General features: G+C 46.4%; 1 protein-coding gene across 3 annotated transcripts in view; it reads left to right on the forward strand.

Moving 5' to 3' along the window:
- Window positions 1–18,971, forward strand: part of Sh3rf3 (SH3 domain containing ring finger 3) — a 327,009-nt gene that overhangs the window by 271,458 nt on the left and 36,580 nt on the right. For all 3 annotated transcript variants that reach the window (XM_011243443.3, NM_172788.3, XM_006513617.3), the window contains exons 6-7: window positions 83–253; window positions 3,295–3,551. In XM_011243443.3, the coding sequence (XP_011241745.1) occupies window positions 83–253; window positions 3,295–3,551 (428 nt within the window). The remainder of the gene's footprint in view (window positions 1–82; window positions 254–3,294; window positions 3,552–18,971) is intronic.

The raw sequence follows: 18,971 nt of genomic DNA on the forward strand, positions 1-18,971 counted from the left end.
TCTAAAGATGAGCTCTGTCTGCCCTGTGCCTCCCCTGTCATTGCTGATGTCCACTGAGCCTGTCCTCATCCTCCATCCACAGGTACCTGGCTCTCTATGCATACAAGCCCCAGAAGAATGATGAGCTGGAGCTACGCAAGGGGGAGATGTACCGTGTGCTCGAGAAGTGCCAGGACGGCTGGTTCAAGGGAGCCTCACTAAAAACAGGCGTCTCGGGGGTATTCCCCGGGAACTATGTGACGCCCGTCTCCAGGTGAGGGCCTAGCCACCTGAACAAGAGGGGAATATGGCCTAGAGCTCATGCTATGGGCTGGTCCCTGGTAACACTCAGTCCTGAGGCAGTGGAGACATTTGAGTTCTTCTGAGGAGTGACTCCTCTGCCAAGCTTGGTTCGCTGGGCTTTCCCAGGGAGCATTGGCTACCCAGGGAATAAACATGGCAGCAAGGGCTGGACTAAGGACAGCAGTAGCTGTCCCTGAACAGAGGTGGGAAGGTCATCAGAGAGCAAGATCTTCAAGACATGTGCTTGTAACCAAGGCCAGTGGGTGTGCATGTATGTGCAGTGTGTGGTGGATGGTATTGAGTATGCATGCTCATATAGGTATTCGTCTATGTATGTGTATGAAGTGAGCATGGGGCAGTTACATGCTTATAGTATAGTTACGCTATGTGTATAAGCATAAAAAATATGTGTCCTCCACATTGGTCTGTGCACTCACATGTACACAATATGTGCATGTATGTAGAGTTTGATATGTATATAGTATGTGATATGCATATGAGTATGTGGAGTGTGTCTGCATGTGTGTGTAAGATATAGGTATAATGCACATGTGTGTATATGCAGTATAGGCATAGCATGTATATATGCATTTGTACCATGTGAATATAGCATATTCACATGTATGACATATCTACATCACATATGTATTTGTGGTATGAACACAGCAAACAAATGTGTGTATATGTGTGTGTAAAACACACATAAAGGAAAGTGATACATACCTTAAAGTAACAACTGTTAATGACTAAAAGCATTATGAGTAACTTCTTAAATTTCCCCTCCTTGTACTTTGGAGCATTTTTTACAAATCTCAATTACCTAATATTTTATAAAATAAGAACAATTTTAAAAATCCACTGAAGGGGAAGCCCAGGGTTGTTGGATTTTCTGCTGTGCTGTGAGGTCCAGTGCATAGCTGTTGGAGTGTCACTCACAGGAGCCCCTTAAAACAGCTGGCTTCAACACTAGGGGCCATATAAACAAACCATTTTAGTGTCTTTGGAAGAAGACGCTCAAGAAGATGTAACATCTTCTTGTCTTGTGTCAGTTGCCATCCTCCTGCCTATGCGGGCGGCTTCAGAAAGTGCCCAGGAGGACACACATACTTGGTTTATAAAGATTGAGCATGGGGTCACAGCAGTGGTTATTAAAGATGCATGATGAAGACTGGCCCATTGGTGGGACCACTCGTTCAATGGAGGCACACCTCAGATAGCTCTCAGGCTGAGGAGGGACCCTGGTACCAGTGACCTCTTTTCTGGAAGGCCCTTTCTTTTCCCCCATAGCTGATACACAGACACTCCTCTGATTTCTGTGGTTCTCTTCCCCTCAGAAGTCCCCATCCAAGCCACAGTGGGGAGGTGAGAGTGCGCCTGGCCCAGGAAAGGTAGGCATTGGGCAGAATCACTCTCCTCATGTCGGGCCTCCCCTCTTCTCCAACCGTGCCTTCCCCTGTCACAAAAGAGGAATTATAAAGGAATAGGGATTGGACTTTACCTCCCAGCACATTTTAATCCCCTTAACACAACCCACAGAAGCTTATCAATCCCAGACACCATCCTCAGAGCTAAGGCAAATGCATTCATAGAGTTAAAAGTCATTTTCAAAGCTGCTGTGCTCATCCTGTGCAGAGTGGCTTCATCTGGGAGCTTTGGGGAGGAAGCATCTGTCTCAGGTAGAAAACTGCAAGTGCCTGATGCTTTCAGGGAGTGATGATGGTGCTGCCTGGGCCTTTATTCGGTGGCTTGAAGAAAGAGGGTGGAGGTGTATCTAGGAGGAGCCAGCATCATGCCCCACCATGCTCCAGAAGTATCAGTCTTGTGAGACATAGCAGAGTCCACCATGCTTTCTAATGGTGGTTAGAAGCCCATAGCTCTTGGTTTGGAAAAACCAAGCACAACAAAGGCTACCTGGCTGCTCAACATGACCTTAGGGCATTCTTTAAAGTAGTGCCTTGCTAGTGTTTTAGGACCTCCATGTGTAAGGTTTGGGTGTCCTGCCTCCCCTCCACCACAAGGCTCAGGCTACTCTGGGAGGTGGGATGCAGGAGTTTGATTGCGCTCACCCCAACCCTGGCGCCAGGTGGGTGTCAGGCTATGGGACCCCACCCCAGGGTTGGGGGAGTGCCGTTGGAGGTCCCGGGGACTACCAGAGCTGGTTTGGGGGTCCCGGGCCCACATGGAGGCCAGGGCTGTCTGGTTCTCAGGCTCTTGGGCACCCAGGTGCCACTGGGAGCCACAGAAGAGTTGAGAATGGAGTGGGGGTGTGGGGGCTGGATCTAGCCAAGGGCCAAAGGGGAGAAGAGTGGAGAGTTCCTACTGGGTCCCTTGGGGAGGAGAGAGTCCTTGGCTAGTCAGCAGTGGCTTGGCTTGGCTTGGTGGAGGCCATAGCTGGGAATGCTGAAATGTCTTCTGCAGGAGATTAGGTGACAGCTCTTTAGGAGAAAGCCTTCTCCATTGCTCCCCACAGTGGATCCCAAGAAAAGAGGCAGTCCATGGTTTTAAGACATTTATTGTCATGGGGGAAAGTAGATGAATCAAACCATACCCCACTTTCTCAGGGCAGGCCTGAGGTTAAATACCTTTTGGAGGGAGGAGTGTCTAGGAAGGGGAGTTTATTGGCTAAGTCTCCAGGCCTTTAGGTACCCCATTAAAATGGAGATCTGTCTTGAGGCTATGTGACACAGGTCACATCCTCTACCTGTGGAGGGGCTTGGGGCATTGCCCTTACATGACTGATGGCCACAGACCTATGGAGAGCTGTGGCCTCGTGCCAGGAGCCTGGTGTCCAGGAGCATGACAAAACACCTACCATCCCTGCAGAGTTACTGGGATTTCAAGCCTGTGCGCAACTGGGGACCAGGCTGCCTTTCATGGTCCTACATCCATGGAGCCCTTGACACTCACCTCTCAGAGCCTGTAGATCAGACCTGGGTTTTGCCATGCATAGCACGTGACCTGCTTTTACCTGAGCCCACTCACTGACTTGATTTTCTGCTTTTGTTCCACTAGAGTTCCTGGAGGAGGGGCTGGGTTACCCTGGAATAATGTCCTTGGAGGGTCTCCACTGGCCAAGGGCATGGCCACCATTATGCACCCTGGAGGTGGAAGTCTGAGCAGCCCAGCCACTGCCGCCAGGTCTGCCCTGCCTCTCACCACACTACAGGATCACATGCAGCACCCAGCCACCTCCCTTCCAACCGGCAGCTGCCTTCGGCACTCAGCCCAACCAACAGCCAGCCAGGCCGGGGATACCACCATCCCAACAGGTATGGACACAAAACTCCCAGGGATTTTCCCTGATAGGAATCAACTAGGGGCTGCTGGGATGCAAATCATGAGGTCTGTTCTGGGCTAGGTCTCTCACCAGCCAGCATGTCGGGGAAGTCAGGTTTGCTTCGCGTAACCTGGAATCTTCTGATCTCCAGCATGGGCACCTGCCTTCTGGTGCCCTGTACTGGCAGTTGAAGGGGCATGGAGGATTTACAGACCCATGCTCATCATCTGTGGCATGCAAGACACCAAGGATGAGCAAGATTGGCAAAGTGTCTCCCAATAACTTTCCTAGTGAAGTAGGAGTACCTTCTCCTGGACAGTATCTGTCAGGAGAAGTTGAATGAAAAGTACCAACCAGAGAAGCTCTTTTCTAAAATATATTGAGAGTGGCATCCTAATGAAACACAATGACAAGCCAATCTGCTCTTGGGTAGTATGAGATGAAAAGAAACCATGAGTAGACCTTAAAGACAGAAAATAATCACTGTCTGGAAGCCTAGCAGAGAGCCAGTAAGAATTACTTAGTAGCAAGACTCCCTTAAGAGTTCACATCCACATGGCCCCACAGTGCCATTGACATTACCATTGCCCAATAAAAATAACCCAAAGGGAGAAGGTGTAGCCCATGTTTTTCTTCCCTCCATTCCCTACTATCCAAGAAACTCTTCTCCTCAAAGTGCAGATGAGGGAGAAAACATAAATTCTTTGGAGCAAAGATACAGCATTTGTATATGAGCTAGCCAAACCATGGCACAGTCGAGGGCCCGCAGAAAGCAGCTTCCTGGATGTAAGACCATACATACCACTCTCTGCTTATATGTTCTCCAGTCATGATTGATGGGACTGTGTGTGTGTGGTCCATGCACCCACCCATCGGACCTGAACCTCAGAACGATATCCTGCCCTCACACTCATATGACAAGTGGAGGCTTACATGAGGCAAAGAGAGTGGGCAGGCCCTCACAGTCTGAATTTGATGTGGATTGTTTTGAGAGCATGGCATTGATGCCTACTCAATGGACAGAGTGCCATCCCCATTCTTGGGTCCTCACTCACTGACTGACTGACAGACAGATTCACAAACTCCCTTGGAAAATCGATGCCATCTTGGAGGGATGGCTCAGGGTGCTGGGAGGGGCAAGGTCATGGTTGGACATATGGGAGAAAGTAGGGGCAGGGGAAAGTCCTGAGAATGAGCCAAAGCTGGGATGAACAGCCAAGTAACTCCAAGAGTAGAAGGAGAAAGAACATGCTTGGTGTGAAAGAAAGGAGGAAAGTAGCCATGGATGATGTGGGAGAGCGCATCTTCATGCAGATGACTGCACACAGCATTTTCTTCCCTTCCGTGTGGTTGCAGATGCCCACGGTCAACCAGCAGGGCAAGCATAGTGTAGTGAGAAGGGTAGGGAGATGGATAGAGAACCACATCCATATAACGTAGTTGTTATAACTGTTGAATTTCATTATTACTTGCTATTGTTGGTCCCACAGCATGCCTACTTTATAAGTGAAAGGGTATTATAAGCATGTATGGTTATATAGGAAAAACAGAATATATGGAGTTTAGTACTAGCTGTGTGGTTTGAAGTAAACTAGAGGTGATTTTGGGAGAGCCCTTGTAAGAGAAGACAACTGCCGCTTTGTCCAAGTGGAGCACACAACAGCCTGGTGAAAGCAGGGGCTTGAACAGCAGATAGACCTGTGCTCAAATGCTGAGGCTCCCAACATCACTAGCGCCTCAGCTTCTCTGTCTGTAAATTGGGAAGATTGGTTGTGCTCACTGCCTAGGATGATTGTGTAGATGCTAGTGATGTACTGGAAGTCAGGAGTGTCTAACACATAGGAAGGGAAAAGACAACAGTGATCATTAATGAAGGTTCTAAGAAGAGGGGAATCTTAGGGCCGTGTAGGGGCATACCTCTGTACTCTGAAGCACTTTAAAGCAGGAGTGTAACATCTTACCAAAGACCACCACAGCACAAGGAAAGAGCTGGTATACAGCTTGTGCCTATAACAGGAGTCAGCCAGAGAGGGTAAGCAGCCTCGGGGGGGTCTGATCCTGCACCGTGGGCAGAGGGCAATGAGCAACTCACAAGGCACAATAGTTCCATCTGAGATAGGAACTCCAGAGATGGGACATAAAGATCTGGAGGACCTAAGTCAGATTCTGAAACGGGTCACCTTGAGAGGATGATGGTGTCATGTCCAGCCCAGAGGAAGTGGCTTATGGAGAGATGGCAAGCCAGCTTCAGAGGCTGTGACTTTGAGACAGGCAATGAGTATGGTGAGCCCTGGGTATGCTAGCTGTCGTGGAACAATATCCTGCTGTAAGAGTGGTAGCCTATACTAAGAATCTCTCTCTCTCCCCCACCCCCTCTCTCTGTCTCCCTCCCTCCCTCCCTCTCTCCCTCCTTCCCTCCCGCCTTCCCTCTGTCTCCTCCTATTGCTTTCTGTCTCACAAACATACTCCATGTATGGTCAAAGGCAGTTCCACAGGCCCAGGCTTCTTTTATAGTAGGCAAGATGCACTTGAGCCAGGTCTGGAAATACATGTCCTTGTGTGTGCTTCCCCTGGGAAGGGAAGACACAAGGAGCCATGTAGACCATTTGGGGAGTGAACGGAGAAATGGTTAAAACATTCAGCTTTTCAGAGACAATAGGACAGAAGTCTTGTTCACCATCGGAGGTGCCAAATGTCATCAGTGAGTGCACAGCAGACTCTGGTGCCCAGTGTGTAACACCATCAGTGAGCATAGGGTGGACTCAGACACCTGCTATCCACCAGCATCAGTGAAAGTCCAGAAGGAAGTTCTTGGGGATTTTATAGTAGTAGCCATCAAAAAAAAAAAAAAAAACAGAACTGGCAACAAGCAATGTTTTCTAAGCACCCCCTGTCAGTGAGCCCCTAAGTCCAACTCTAGTGAGCCAGAGACTCCTATAACTACCCACAAGTCTTGCGTGAATATTTGGTTTTACTTACATTAGCAAGGCTTCCAGGCTATGTCTTGCAGCCTTAGCCTGCTGTGACCTGGAAGCACAGTGGTCCTGGACCCTCTTCCCTCATGCCTCATCCCTGTCTCCCATCCTCCAGCTCGCCACGCCCACGCGGCTGTGTAAGGTGTTATGCTGCTAGTCCTGGGTGCCCTCAGGTTAGAGATGCAGCCGTTGTGTCTGGCTAATCATTTCCAGCTTAGTTTCCAGACCGGCCAGCAGCTTTCCAAGATGTTGAACTCAAATATGCTGAGGTAAAGGATACTCCTATTCTTCTGGTTATGAGCATCTCCTCAATCACTCAGCCCAGCCAGTGTGCCACACATGCCCGTCTAAGCTGAGCAGCCCTGTTGGCACAGCAGCCTCGGGTTAACCGCCAGCATAACGGCCTTTCCACACCAAGCCTCACTAAAGCTTTCCCAGTTCAAACAGAAAGTGAAGCCCTGCCAGTCATCACTCCTGTCCGCCATGACAAGCAGTATCAAAAGAAATGGGTTTGGCTCAGGGCAGTGCAACACCATGCACAGTCTGTCACCATAGCAACTATGGCACTGTGACAAGCATTCTCTTCTCCCGGTTTAATTTTACATGTGAGGAGAGTGAGATGTGGGATGGCTAAGTGGCTGCCCCAGTGCTGTGACCTAACGCTTGTCCCTGTGCCATTGTGCTGTTGTCATGGTCAGGTTAAAGAATGGCTCCTACCCATGGCCTATCAGTACATTAAATGCCACTGGGTTCCCACAGCATTCTCCACTTTATTCTGCGTTTAGAGAGGAAAAACACTGTTGACACGACAAGTAATGGATTGTTCGTTGCTGTAATTGCCCATTTCAGCAGCTCCTAGCCCTGTGTTGGGGGGGAGAGAGGGGCGTTCCCACAGTGTTCTCATCTCAGCCCAAGGCAGGCAGTTTGACAAAGGCTTAATTGCATCGGCCATAGAGTTTGATATGATTAGTTCTACTTAACATACCCCTGTCTTGCAAGGGCATAGCACCCCTGCATAGTGCCCATGTCCTTTATACGCTCTCGGAAGCAGAGCCCAATACAGACATCTGTTCATCAAAAACAGATCACAGAAAGCAAACCAACAACCATCAGCACCAAGGAAAGAACTGAGTGCAGATGCAGGGCACCACAGGGATCAGAGGTGCAGAGAGGACTCCAGAGACCCTGTTCCTGGGCAGTTAGAGGACGAGGCAGAAAACAAGCACCTGCAGTCGTTTGAAAGCACATCATAGAGGCGTAGGTGGGCTGCTAAGGAAACATGAAGAGAGGTGACCTGTTCATTCAAACCCAGAGGACAGGAACCAGGGCAGGAAAGGAGCCAGAAATGTTTTCAAGAGGTCACCATCCCTTCTCAAGGCAGGTAGGTGCAGTGTAGGCAGGTGGGGTAGGAAGGGTGTTCAGCAGGACCAGCCAGGGCAAATGCAGGGCCCTGAAAACAGCTCCCATGCTCCCACAGGGCAATGCCATTCCTAGGCCACCCCCTGTCATTGAGCCCCTAAGTCCCACTCTAGTGAGCCAGAGACTCCTATAACTACCCACAAGTCTTTCGTGAATATTTGGTTTTACTTATATTAGCAAAACTTCCAGGCTATGTCTTGTAACCTTAGCCTGCGGTCATTTGAAAGCACGTCATAGAGGCATAGGTGGACTGCTAAGGAAACATGAAGAGAGGTGACGTTTGTTGTGGGGCTGAGATGTGGGAGGAGCAGCCCGGTGTGGATGGAACAGTGCCTCCACAGAGACAAACATCAAGTCTGAAGGACCAGTGGAACCCAGCATGCAAGGTTGGAGCAGGCTGTCTAGACAGAAGGCACGTGAAGAGCCATGAGGCGGGTGTTCCGGAAGTGAGCGAGGTCCATGCAGAAGAACCAAGATAGGCTGAAGTGGGCAGAGAGACAAGCGGGCACACCCCACAAGGATGCTCTCAGGCCATCAGGGAGGTCAGGGTTTCATCTGGGGGGCTGGGGAGTGGAGAGGGAGAGTAACGGGTTTTAAATAGCAAATGCAGATTAGAAAGAGATTGGATTTACCCTCCCACTCAAAACTACCAAAACCTCAGACAGGTCTATATGGCAGCAGCTTCTGAGGCACTAGACTTAGACAGCCAAGGACAGTTGGTTGTCTAATGAAGTCTTGAGGGAAGGGTCTGTGGCACAGGCGAGCAGCCAAACGGAGCATCACGGGGCATGGTTGCAATGGCTGGAGTTACAGATTGGAGGTCCAGAGAGGAAAGAGCTGCTCAGAGAAAGCCCCCGGTGCCCCTGAAATAATGAGCATGTGCATCTGAACACATTGCCCAGTGCCAAGACAAGGAGGGAAGAAAGGACTGGCACTGACGGTGCCCACAATATGCACATACAGGAATGGTGCCCACTTTCCCAGTCAGACTGAAGAAGAATAATGTTCCACACATTTGCGAGGCCAATGGACTTGGCCTCTATGGGAACGGAGCATGGCTTCAGTTCTAATACACAGGGAAAAGCAAAGATCAAAAGGCTCAGACTGCTTCCAATTCATTTAAAAGGATGACACGACAAAACTTAACTCATTGGAATGAAGAAATACCTTACCTTTAAAAACATGGAAACCAGCATATTGGCTATGCAAAAACAAACAAAAAAAACAAAAACAAAACAAAACAAAAACCACTAGCTGCATAAACAGCCCAGAGGATACAGCCTAGAGGACACAGCCCAGAGGACGCAGCCCAGAGGATACAACCCAGAGGATAAAACCCAGAGGATACAACCTAGAGGATACAGCCCAGAGAACACAACCCAGAGGATACAACCCAGAGGACACAGCCTAGAGGAGGATACAACCCAGAGGACACAGCCCAGAGGAGGATACAGCCCAGAGGACATAGCCTAGAGAATACAGCCCAGAGGACACAGCCCAGAGGATATAGCCTGGAGGATATAGCCCAGAGGACACAGCCTGAGGACACAACCCAGAGGACACAGCCCAGAGGAGGATACAGCCCAGAGGGCATAGCCTAGAGAATACAGCCCAGAGGACACAGCCCAGAGGAGGATACAACCCAGAGGATATAGCCTGGAGAATATAGCCCAGAGGACACAGCCTGGAGGATACAACCCAGAGGACACAGCCCAGAGGAGGATACAACCCAGAGGATATAGCCCAGAGGTTATAGCCCACAACCAGCCAATCAAACAGGCATTTGAAAATTGGGCATTTGAAGACGTTGAAACAGATCGAGCTATATTCTAGACATTCATAAAGTTGAAACTGGAACAAAGACAGGGCAATGGAATTGGGCAGCACCAAAGAAAGATATTAATGAATTGAAGGCGTTGCCATAGAAACTACAAAAACTGAATCAGATAAAAGAGGTTTTGTTCAGGCCACAGAGAAAACAGCCAGGTGACATGGAAGCCGATGGAGCAGGAGAGCATCACTCCCGACAGTGCGTCTGACAGTGGATTCACATCCCAAAACATACAAAAACTAAAGAGCCAATAAGACAGACGACCCAAGTCAAAATGGACATGGATCTTAATAGAGAATTCTCAAAAGAATGAATGAATGAGTGAATAAATGAATAAGCAAGTCTCTGAAATATCTTAATAGTGTTCAACAAACAGAGCAATTAGGGAAATGCAAATTAAAACATCTTCTCCTTACTCCAGCCAGAATAGCTGCAATTAAGAAAACAACCAATAGCAAATGTCGGAGACAGCACGGGAAAGGGGAGCTCACGCCCTGTGGGCAGGATGGGAAGCTAGTCCACCTACTCTGGAAATGCGTGTGAAAGACTCTCAGTGAGCTGTCAGTGTTTCCCATACACCTCTGCTACACCACTCCTTGGCATATATATCCAAAGGACTTGCCATGCCACTCCACTTGCTCAGCCGTCCTCGTTGCTGTCCTTTTCACAATAGCCAGGAAACAGAAGCTACCTAAACATCGGGTGAACAGATGAAGAGAACGTGGTGCATATATGCAATAGAACTCTATAAAACGAAATCATGAAATTTGAAGATAAATAGAACTAGAAAATATTATGTTGAGTGAGGTAACTCAGCCCCCAGAAAAATAAACACAGCATTTCTCTCTCATCTGTGGTGTCTGGTTCCAAATCCTTAGATGAGGGCATGGCCTGGAGTAACCACAGAGACCAGGAAACCAGAAGGAGACTGTGGTGGGGAGAGGAGCCCTAGAGAGGGGATTAGCAGGACATTAGGCTGTGAGAGGGGAAATGGGAAACCCACAATGGGGTGCAAGCCAGGGGTGAGGGAGGGAAGAGAAGTAAATTACAATAAGAATGTTTGAGAAAGCCATAGGGACACAGTATTTTATAAGCTTGCTTCAAAATACATACATAGTATTAGATACATATACACACATACACGTGTCTATACATATATGTGAGTGTATATGTAAAATGAAGTTATGAAGTGACTGATGGTGGGGTGCCAGACCCCACTTATTATGTAAATCTAAGGCACCACTTCCACCCCCACAGCTCAGGGAACTGCTGAAGATGGGGTGGAAAGATCCTAAGAGCCGGAGGATCAGGACCCCTGCTGCTGGAGAGTGTCCTGAATACATGATGGAGAGGCTGCAGCTATGAATCTCAGCACTGTGACTGCCCACGCGAACCTGCACAGTGACAAGGCCACGCCCCTGGGGGAAGAGTTACAGGAAATTAACGGCTGCTGAGAGAAATCTCCGGGGATAAGGCTACTGATAGGTTAAATCTCAACTTGGGCAACTGCTAAATGGATCTCTCTCTCTCTCTCTCTCTCTCTCTCTCTCTCTCACACACACACACACACACACACACACACACACAGAGAGAGAGAGAATTACAGAGGAAGCAGTGATAATTTGAGAGGAGGCATGAGCTGGAGGAGGAATAGGGAGATAGGGAGGGGTGATGTTATATAAAATGATGTAAATACAGTATTCACCCATAAAATTCTCCAAGAACATGAAATTATAAAATTAACAGAACATCAGTGAACAATGGAACCACCTTAAATACCCAATCTATGTATAATTCAAACTCTCAAAGGGCAAACAGGCAGGATGGAAATATAATATAAAGAAAAATGACCAAAGTTGCTCTGAATTTGATGAAAATTACAAATTCAGACCTTAAAAGCAGTTGGTAGACTCTAAAACAGAAGAGGCATATTTATTTAAAAAAAAAGAAAAAAGAAAAAAATTACAGTAAGGCAAATCATAACCAAATTGTTCAAACTCAATGATGAATGAGATGACACCTTAGGAGCACTAAAGGTGAGTAGGTATTGTGTCAAGAGGCCATCTGAGAGGGCTGAGAGAAGGGAAAAGTATGTTGTTCGTCAGTCAATCCGGGTTGCTATATCCAGCAAAAATTATCTCTTTAAAAAAGTGAAAACAAAGTAAAAAAAAAAAAAAAACATTAAGATGCAGTGACACACATATTGTCAGGGACAGCACCACAGTATGAGAATTGTTCAAAGCTTGCTTGAAAGAAGTTGAAAGTACAGAGATCCACTTTGCAAAGTAAAGAAAAGCACCCAAAAGTGGGAAGTCCATAGACTTAAGTACAAGGCGTTTGCTCAGCATTGAAATGTCTTTCAAGTACAACTGAGAGTTTAAACATAAAGTAATACGGTTATGGAATTTGAGCTTATATAAAATTAAAATCTATAATAGACAGAAAGACAAAAGCCAGGGAGAGAAAGGGAAGCACTGTGTGCGCTGGAGGCTCTTCTGTTGTCTTGGAAGAGCTGTGCCGTGGCTGCTCAGAGACCATGGTATAGAGAGGCAAGCAGCCATCGCACGTGGGAACAGAGCATTACAGTAAAGGAGGCAATCCATATGGAAAAATCAACAATTCCAAAGCAAGGTAGAAATAAAGAATACGTAGCTAAAGGAGGAAAGGCATAGAACAGTGAATGTCAGGCTTAAACCTAATCACACAAATCATCCCGTTAAAAATAAGTGGTCTAAGCAGACCCATAGAGAGCTGGGACTGGGGGGTCTCAGATTTTCTTTTTTTTTAATTAGGTATTTTTTTCATTTACATTTCCAGTGCTATCCCAAAAGTCCCCCATACTCTTCCCCAACCTCCCCTACCCACCCACTCCCACTTCTTGGCCCTGGTGTTCCCCCATACTGAGGCATATAAAGTTTGCACGACCAATGGGCCTCTCTTTCCAACTAGGCCATCTTCTGATATATTTGCAGCCAGAGACACACGCTCCGGGGGACACTGGTTAGTTCATATTGTTGTTCCACCTCTAGGGTTGCAGATCCCTTTAGCTCTTTGGGTACTTTCTCTAGCTCCTCCATTGGGGGCTCCATCCGATAGCTAACTGTGAGCATCCACTTCTATGTTTGCTAGGCCCAGTCATAGTCTCACAAGAGACAGCTAAATCAGGGTCCTTTCAGCAAAATCTTGCTAGTGTATGCAATGGTGTCAGTGTTTGGAGGCTGATTATGGGATGGATCCCCGGATATGGCAGTCTCTAGATGGTCTGTCCTTTCGTCTCAGCTCCAAACTTTGTCCCTGTAACTCCTTCCATGGGTGTTTTGTTCCCAATTCTAAGAAGGGGCAGTGTCCACACTTTGTCTTCGTTCTTCTTTAGTTTCATGAGTTTCACAAATTGTATCTTATATCTTGGGTATTCTAAGTATCTGGGCTAATATCCACTTATCAATGAGTACATATCACGCGAGTTCTTTTGTGATTGGGTTACCTCACTCAGGATGATGCCCTCCAGGTCCATCCATTTGCCTAGGAATTTCATAAATTCATTCTTTTTAATAGCTGAGTAGTACTCCATTGTGTAAATATACCACATTTTCTGTATCCATTCCTTTGTTGAGGGGCATCTGGGTTCTTTCCAGCTTCTGGCTATTATAAATAAGGCGCTATGAACATAGTGGAGCATGTGTCCTTCTTATCAGTTGGGGCATCTTCTAGATATATGTCCAGGAGAGGTATTGCAGGATCCTCCGGTAGTATTATGTCCAATTTTCTGAGGAACTGCCAGACTGATTTCCAGAGTGGTTGTACAAGCTTGCAATCCTACCAGCAGTGGAGGAGTGTTCCTCTTTCTCCACATCCACGCCAGCATCTGCTGTCACCTGAATTTTTGATCTTAGCCATTCTGACTGGTGTGAGATGGAATCTCAGGGTTGTTTTGATTTGCATTTCCCTGATGATTAATGATGCTGAACATATTTTCAGGTGCTTCTCAGCCATTTGGTATTCCTCAGGTGAGAATTAGATTTTCTTAAAAGCAAGCAAACAAATCAGCACCAACTTGTGCTATGAAGGAGAGGTGCACTTTCCTACCTTACAGTCACGGTCTGGACTGGACCGGGAGGGCAGGACCTAGCCACGTGTTCAGCCACTTGCGGCATGGATACTGCATAGCTACAACTGTGCTGCAGTTGCTTGTGGGTGAATCAGTGCACATGTGTGTGTACAGAGGCGCATGAGTGGGATACCCATCTCACGCAGATGGTAGCCTCACTGTAATTACTTCCATGGTCCCTATTTTATAAAGAAGAAAATGAGGTTCGGAAGTGTTTGGTGACTGGCATAAGGAAGCCACACCCTCAGTTGCCAAAGAGTGAGATTCAGATCTGTCCATCATGGCTCCATACTCCTGTCTCCTCTGAGAACAGAGACAGAAGTGAGGAGAATACACATGGGGCAGCTCCAATATTTTGCTTTTCTTCACATTTCAAAACGGCCAGGAGAGAACCAAGGGCAATGATTTGGAAATTATTAAGTTAATTAGAGCTAGTGGAACAAGGTACAAATATAGATTCTGTCAGTCATGAAATGCACCATGCTAATATTAATGTTAATCAAAAGAAAATTGATCTACTCATGTCCGACAGAAGAATGTATAGCCAGGAATTGCTGGGGGTAAGGGCAACTATAAAATGGCAAAAACAGAGCCCAGTAAGATGGTATAACAATTCTAAATATTAATGTGCCAAATTATAAAGCTTCAAAAATACATAAGCAACAACAGATAAAGCTGCTGAGAGAAATAGAGAAATCCACAAAGGTTAGGTTGCGATTTTATCAACTCTTGTTAACAGTATAGATCATTAATACAACCATAACCACTTGATTTATTTAGCATTTAGGGAAGACCCTATATATCAACATAAAATAAACATTATTTTCAACTATACACAGAACATTTTCATGTTAACTCCTAGTCTGGGCCATAATATGTAAACCTCAGTCCATGTAAAGGGACAGACTACATTCCTAACCACAGTGGGGCTGAATTGGAAATCAGTATCACAAATAATTGTTTGAAAATGTAATACTATACTTCAAAATAATTAGTGGATCAAAGAGGAAATAAGGATTGAAAACATTTTGAGATTAGTAAAGAAGAGCACAACATAACAAGATTTGTAAAAAATTCAGCCAATGCAGTCTTTGAGAGGGAATTTACACATCTTCCATAGATCAAGTTAATAGCCTTAGGCTAGATGGAGTGAAGGACCACTGCGAAGTGGAAAGAAATCCGCAGAGTGAAGCAGAGAAGTGGCAGGAAAATTAACTAAGCTAAATGAGAGTTGTACTTGGGTTCCATTGCTGTGAAAAGACACCATGACCAAGGCAACTCTTACAAAGCCAAACATTTCATTGGGGCTGGCTTACAGGTTCAGAAGTTCAGTCCATTATCATCGTGGCAGGAGCATGGCGGTGTGCAGGCAGACATGGTGCTGGAGAAGAAGCTGAGAGTTCTACATCTTGATCTGAAGGCAGCCAGGAGGAGACTGTCTTCCACACTCGGGCGGAACTTTAGCACTAGGAGACCTCAAAACCCACCTACACAGTGACACACTTCCTCTAACAAGGCCACACCTCCTACTAGTGCCACATCCCATAGGCCAAGTATATTCAAAGCACCACAGGGGTCCTTTGAAAAGATAATAATTAAATTGATAAACCTCTGGCCACCTGAACTAAGTAAAAGGAGCAAAAATGAAACTCAATATCCCCAGAGATTTTTTTTAAGTAGTAGTATTTAAGAGTCTATCAGATATTAAGAAATTATTGCAAAATCTTTATGTGAATAAGTTCAATCAATAGACTAAGTTCAGTCAATACAATGAACATATTCAAATAGCTTGTAAAGATACAAATCATTGCATGTATTCAACAAGAAGTAACTTGAATAGGCCCATATCTATAAAATAAACCGAGTTTCTAGTTTTAAAACACCCACAAAGTTAGTTCTGGGGATATGTTAGTTCATTGGTAGATCATATAAAATAATCAAGGAAGAAATTGCATTTATATATAAATATAAAACAATGGGGGCATTAATAAAACAATTTCTGGACTTTCTTAGAAAATTGATAAAGGGGAAAATACTTCATGTCTCTTTCCATAAATCCAACATTACTTTAATAAAAAAAAATTATAAGACAATAAAATCACAGACCATATTGAATTTGGCAACGAATGGGAAGGTAGTGTCCCACATGTGGTGATACCAGGAGTGCAGGGCTTGATTAACACTAAACAACTTATGCACTTCATCTTGGTAATGAACAAAATAATGTTATTGTCTCAAAAGACAAAAGTATTTCTCAGAACCCAGTATCTACTTCTTGTTTAAGGAACTTTAGAGAATGAGGGATAGCCGTGAGCTTGTTTAATGAAAGTTCTCTGTAAGAACACAGATGCCCTCACACTTGATGGTGAGAGAGGAGGTTTTCCTGGGATCAGGAGGAAGCACCTCTCTGGGGCAGAGTGGGGAGGTGAATAGACTGGGAAGGAAGGGGGAAACTTCCTAGTTGTAGACATAAAGGGCTCATATATGGAAAGCCCTAAGGAATACACACACACACACATCTACAACTCAAAAATGAATTCAGCATTTCAAAGATACAAAATCAGTGTACAAAGATATATATCTGAAGGGCTGGTTACATATATGTGTAACCCATGAGCTGTGGACCCAACTAGGAATGGATGAAAACTCTTTGATGGAAAAGCATCTGGACTGAACACGCATAGACTGGATCACTTCCTAGTTCGTCTTGTTAGATGGTATCAGCTGACCTTGAACCAGCCCATTCTCTCTGGCCACCATACTTTGTCCCTCCCTACTCTAAAACCTGACCTTAAAAGAACAAACATGCCATGTTGTCCCTAGGCAGATCTTAAACTATTCCACCTCATGCAGCTGTCTTCTCCTCCAGGTTTTGATTGTTTGGTGGGACTGTCTTGTTTTGCTGAGTTAGGGTCTCACTGTTTTGCCCTGGCAGGCCTGGAACTCCCTGTATAGACCAGGCTGGGCTCTGGCTCACCTTGCTGGGATTAATAGCAAGTACCACTGTGCCTGCCTCCTGCGGGACACTTGAATTCACTGCCCTTCTCTTGAACTCCCTGCCCCTCTTCTCCAACCCTAACAGTCAAACACCAGCGGTAGACCCGCAGTCCAGAGGTAAACTTGGCAAGCAAATCACCTTACTGGGCACATTTACAGAGCACAGGTGAAGACTTACAGGGACATGAATGGCTCCACAGCAGCTGCTTCACAGAAGCACACCGGTGAGCACGAATGCTCGAAGCTCCCTGCTCAAGTTGCAATCAGTCAGAGAGTCTCTTTTCCCCCTACCATGCAACCTACCAGTGGGGCCTTAGAAACCATGTAAGCTTCAGTTTCCAGGCCCTTAAAGATTTTGTTTACTTCTTGAGTAAACAAAATAATAAAAATACAAGTCTCCCTACGTCCCACCAGGAGTGAATGTTTCCATTGGGAAGAAATTACTAGACAAAGAAGAGCCACAGTGCTAACTGGAAGACCCAGGGAGGGCACAGGGACAGGAGAGAACAGATTGAGATGAACCTGCCTCATTAAAATGTCAAAGCACAGCCGGGCAGTGGTGGTGTACGCCTTTAATCACAGTGCTTGGGAGGCAGAGGCAGGCAGATCTCTGAGTTCAAAGCCAAGCTGGTCTATAGAATGAGTTCTAGTACAACCAAGGCTACACAAAGAAACCTTGTCTCATAAAAACAATAAACAACACAAAACAAAACCAGCAAGGATTTCAAAGTACAAGAGAGAAACTAACACATAAAAGATAAGCAGTAGATTGAAAAAAATCAGACAGAGGTAGACAGACGGGGGTGGTGGTGGGGGGGCAGGAAGGAAGGGTCTTCCAAAGCAAGGAGTGAGAACACACATCAGAAAGAAAGAAGGGAGGGAGGGCAAGTGAGCAGGAGCTGGGGGTAGGCAGCGGGGATAGCCAGATAGGAAAGACATCCAATTTTAAATTTGGGAAAATTAAGCTATATAGGCGGCACAGGCTGTGGGGTGTATGTGTTTTACATTGGAGCTGTAGGAAGGGATAAACCAAGATAACAGGGCAGATAAAGAGGTCGACAGGCAGCATCAGCTAAAGGGTGGGTTGGGATGCTCACAATGCCCATGGTGGGACCTGTGGACAGAAAATAGAGCAACAGGAAACAGAAGCATCAAAAGCAGGCACAGAGAATGTTAAAGAACTGGACATGTTTTGGGGAAGATTCCAGGTACTGGGGACAGATCACGGGGAGCTGAGTGGGGACGACCAGCTTTCATGAGGAGACTTGGCATTGTAGTGCCAGGGAAATGTTAGTGATCCCCCAAAACACAGCCAGGATCCCTGATACAACTCACACCAGGGTCTTTATTCTGTTGGAGCTAGCTACCCCCACCCCACCTCACCCCCACCCCCCACAATGCACTTCTGTCACAGAGGACAGTTTGGTGGTGGTGGAGCCCAGAATGTCTATGGGTTTATAGTAAGCAAGTGGGGATGGGGGTGAGTGTGCAGGCATCTAATTGGAAAGCTCCTGTGGCCTTTAACACAATTGGCTGGTGCTGAGAGTCATATCATAAACTTAACTTCTCCTCCCCTCTGCATTGGTGGTCACTAGGCAGGGGGTGGCCTTGTAACCTGGGGGTGCAAGTTTGTTGGGGGAATCACCTGGAGATGCTGGTCTTGTTGAGGGTGTGACCTGGAGATGCTGGTCTTGTTGGGGATTAGCCTAGAGACTGGAACTAGGCTCAGGTTTTGTTGGGGGGCAACTTGGAGACTAATGCTAGGTACCAGCCTGTTAGTTTACCTGAGTTCAAACTTAGGTCAGGTTCTCTAAAATGGAGTGAGTCTGAACTTAAAAGATTCGGCATCTCAGCATCACCAAAGTGCAAACCAAAGGCCAAAAGACCAGAAGGAAAGGGAAACAGGCCAGAGACTGAGTGTTCTCCATCAGCCGTCACTGCTGGCTTGACTCTTTAAACCTGTGTGGCTGCTTTGCAATGCTAGCTAGTAGGTAAGGCGCAGAATCTCGGCAGCCTGTGCAGTCAGCCATGCCTGTGTCAATGGACATTTGTTTCTTCTCCAGTGATTTGTTTCTGTGATGC

This window comes from Mus musculus, chromosome 10 (genome assembly GCF_000001635.26).
Source record: "Mus musculus strain C57BL/6J chromosome 10, GRCm38.p6 C57BL/6J".
Taxonomy (NCBI): Eukaryota; Metazoa; Chordata; class Mammalia; order Rodentia; family Muridae; genus Mus; species Mus musculus.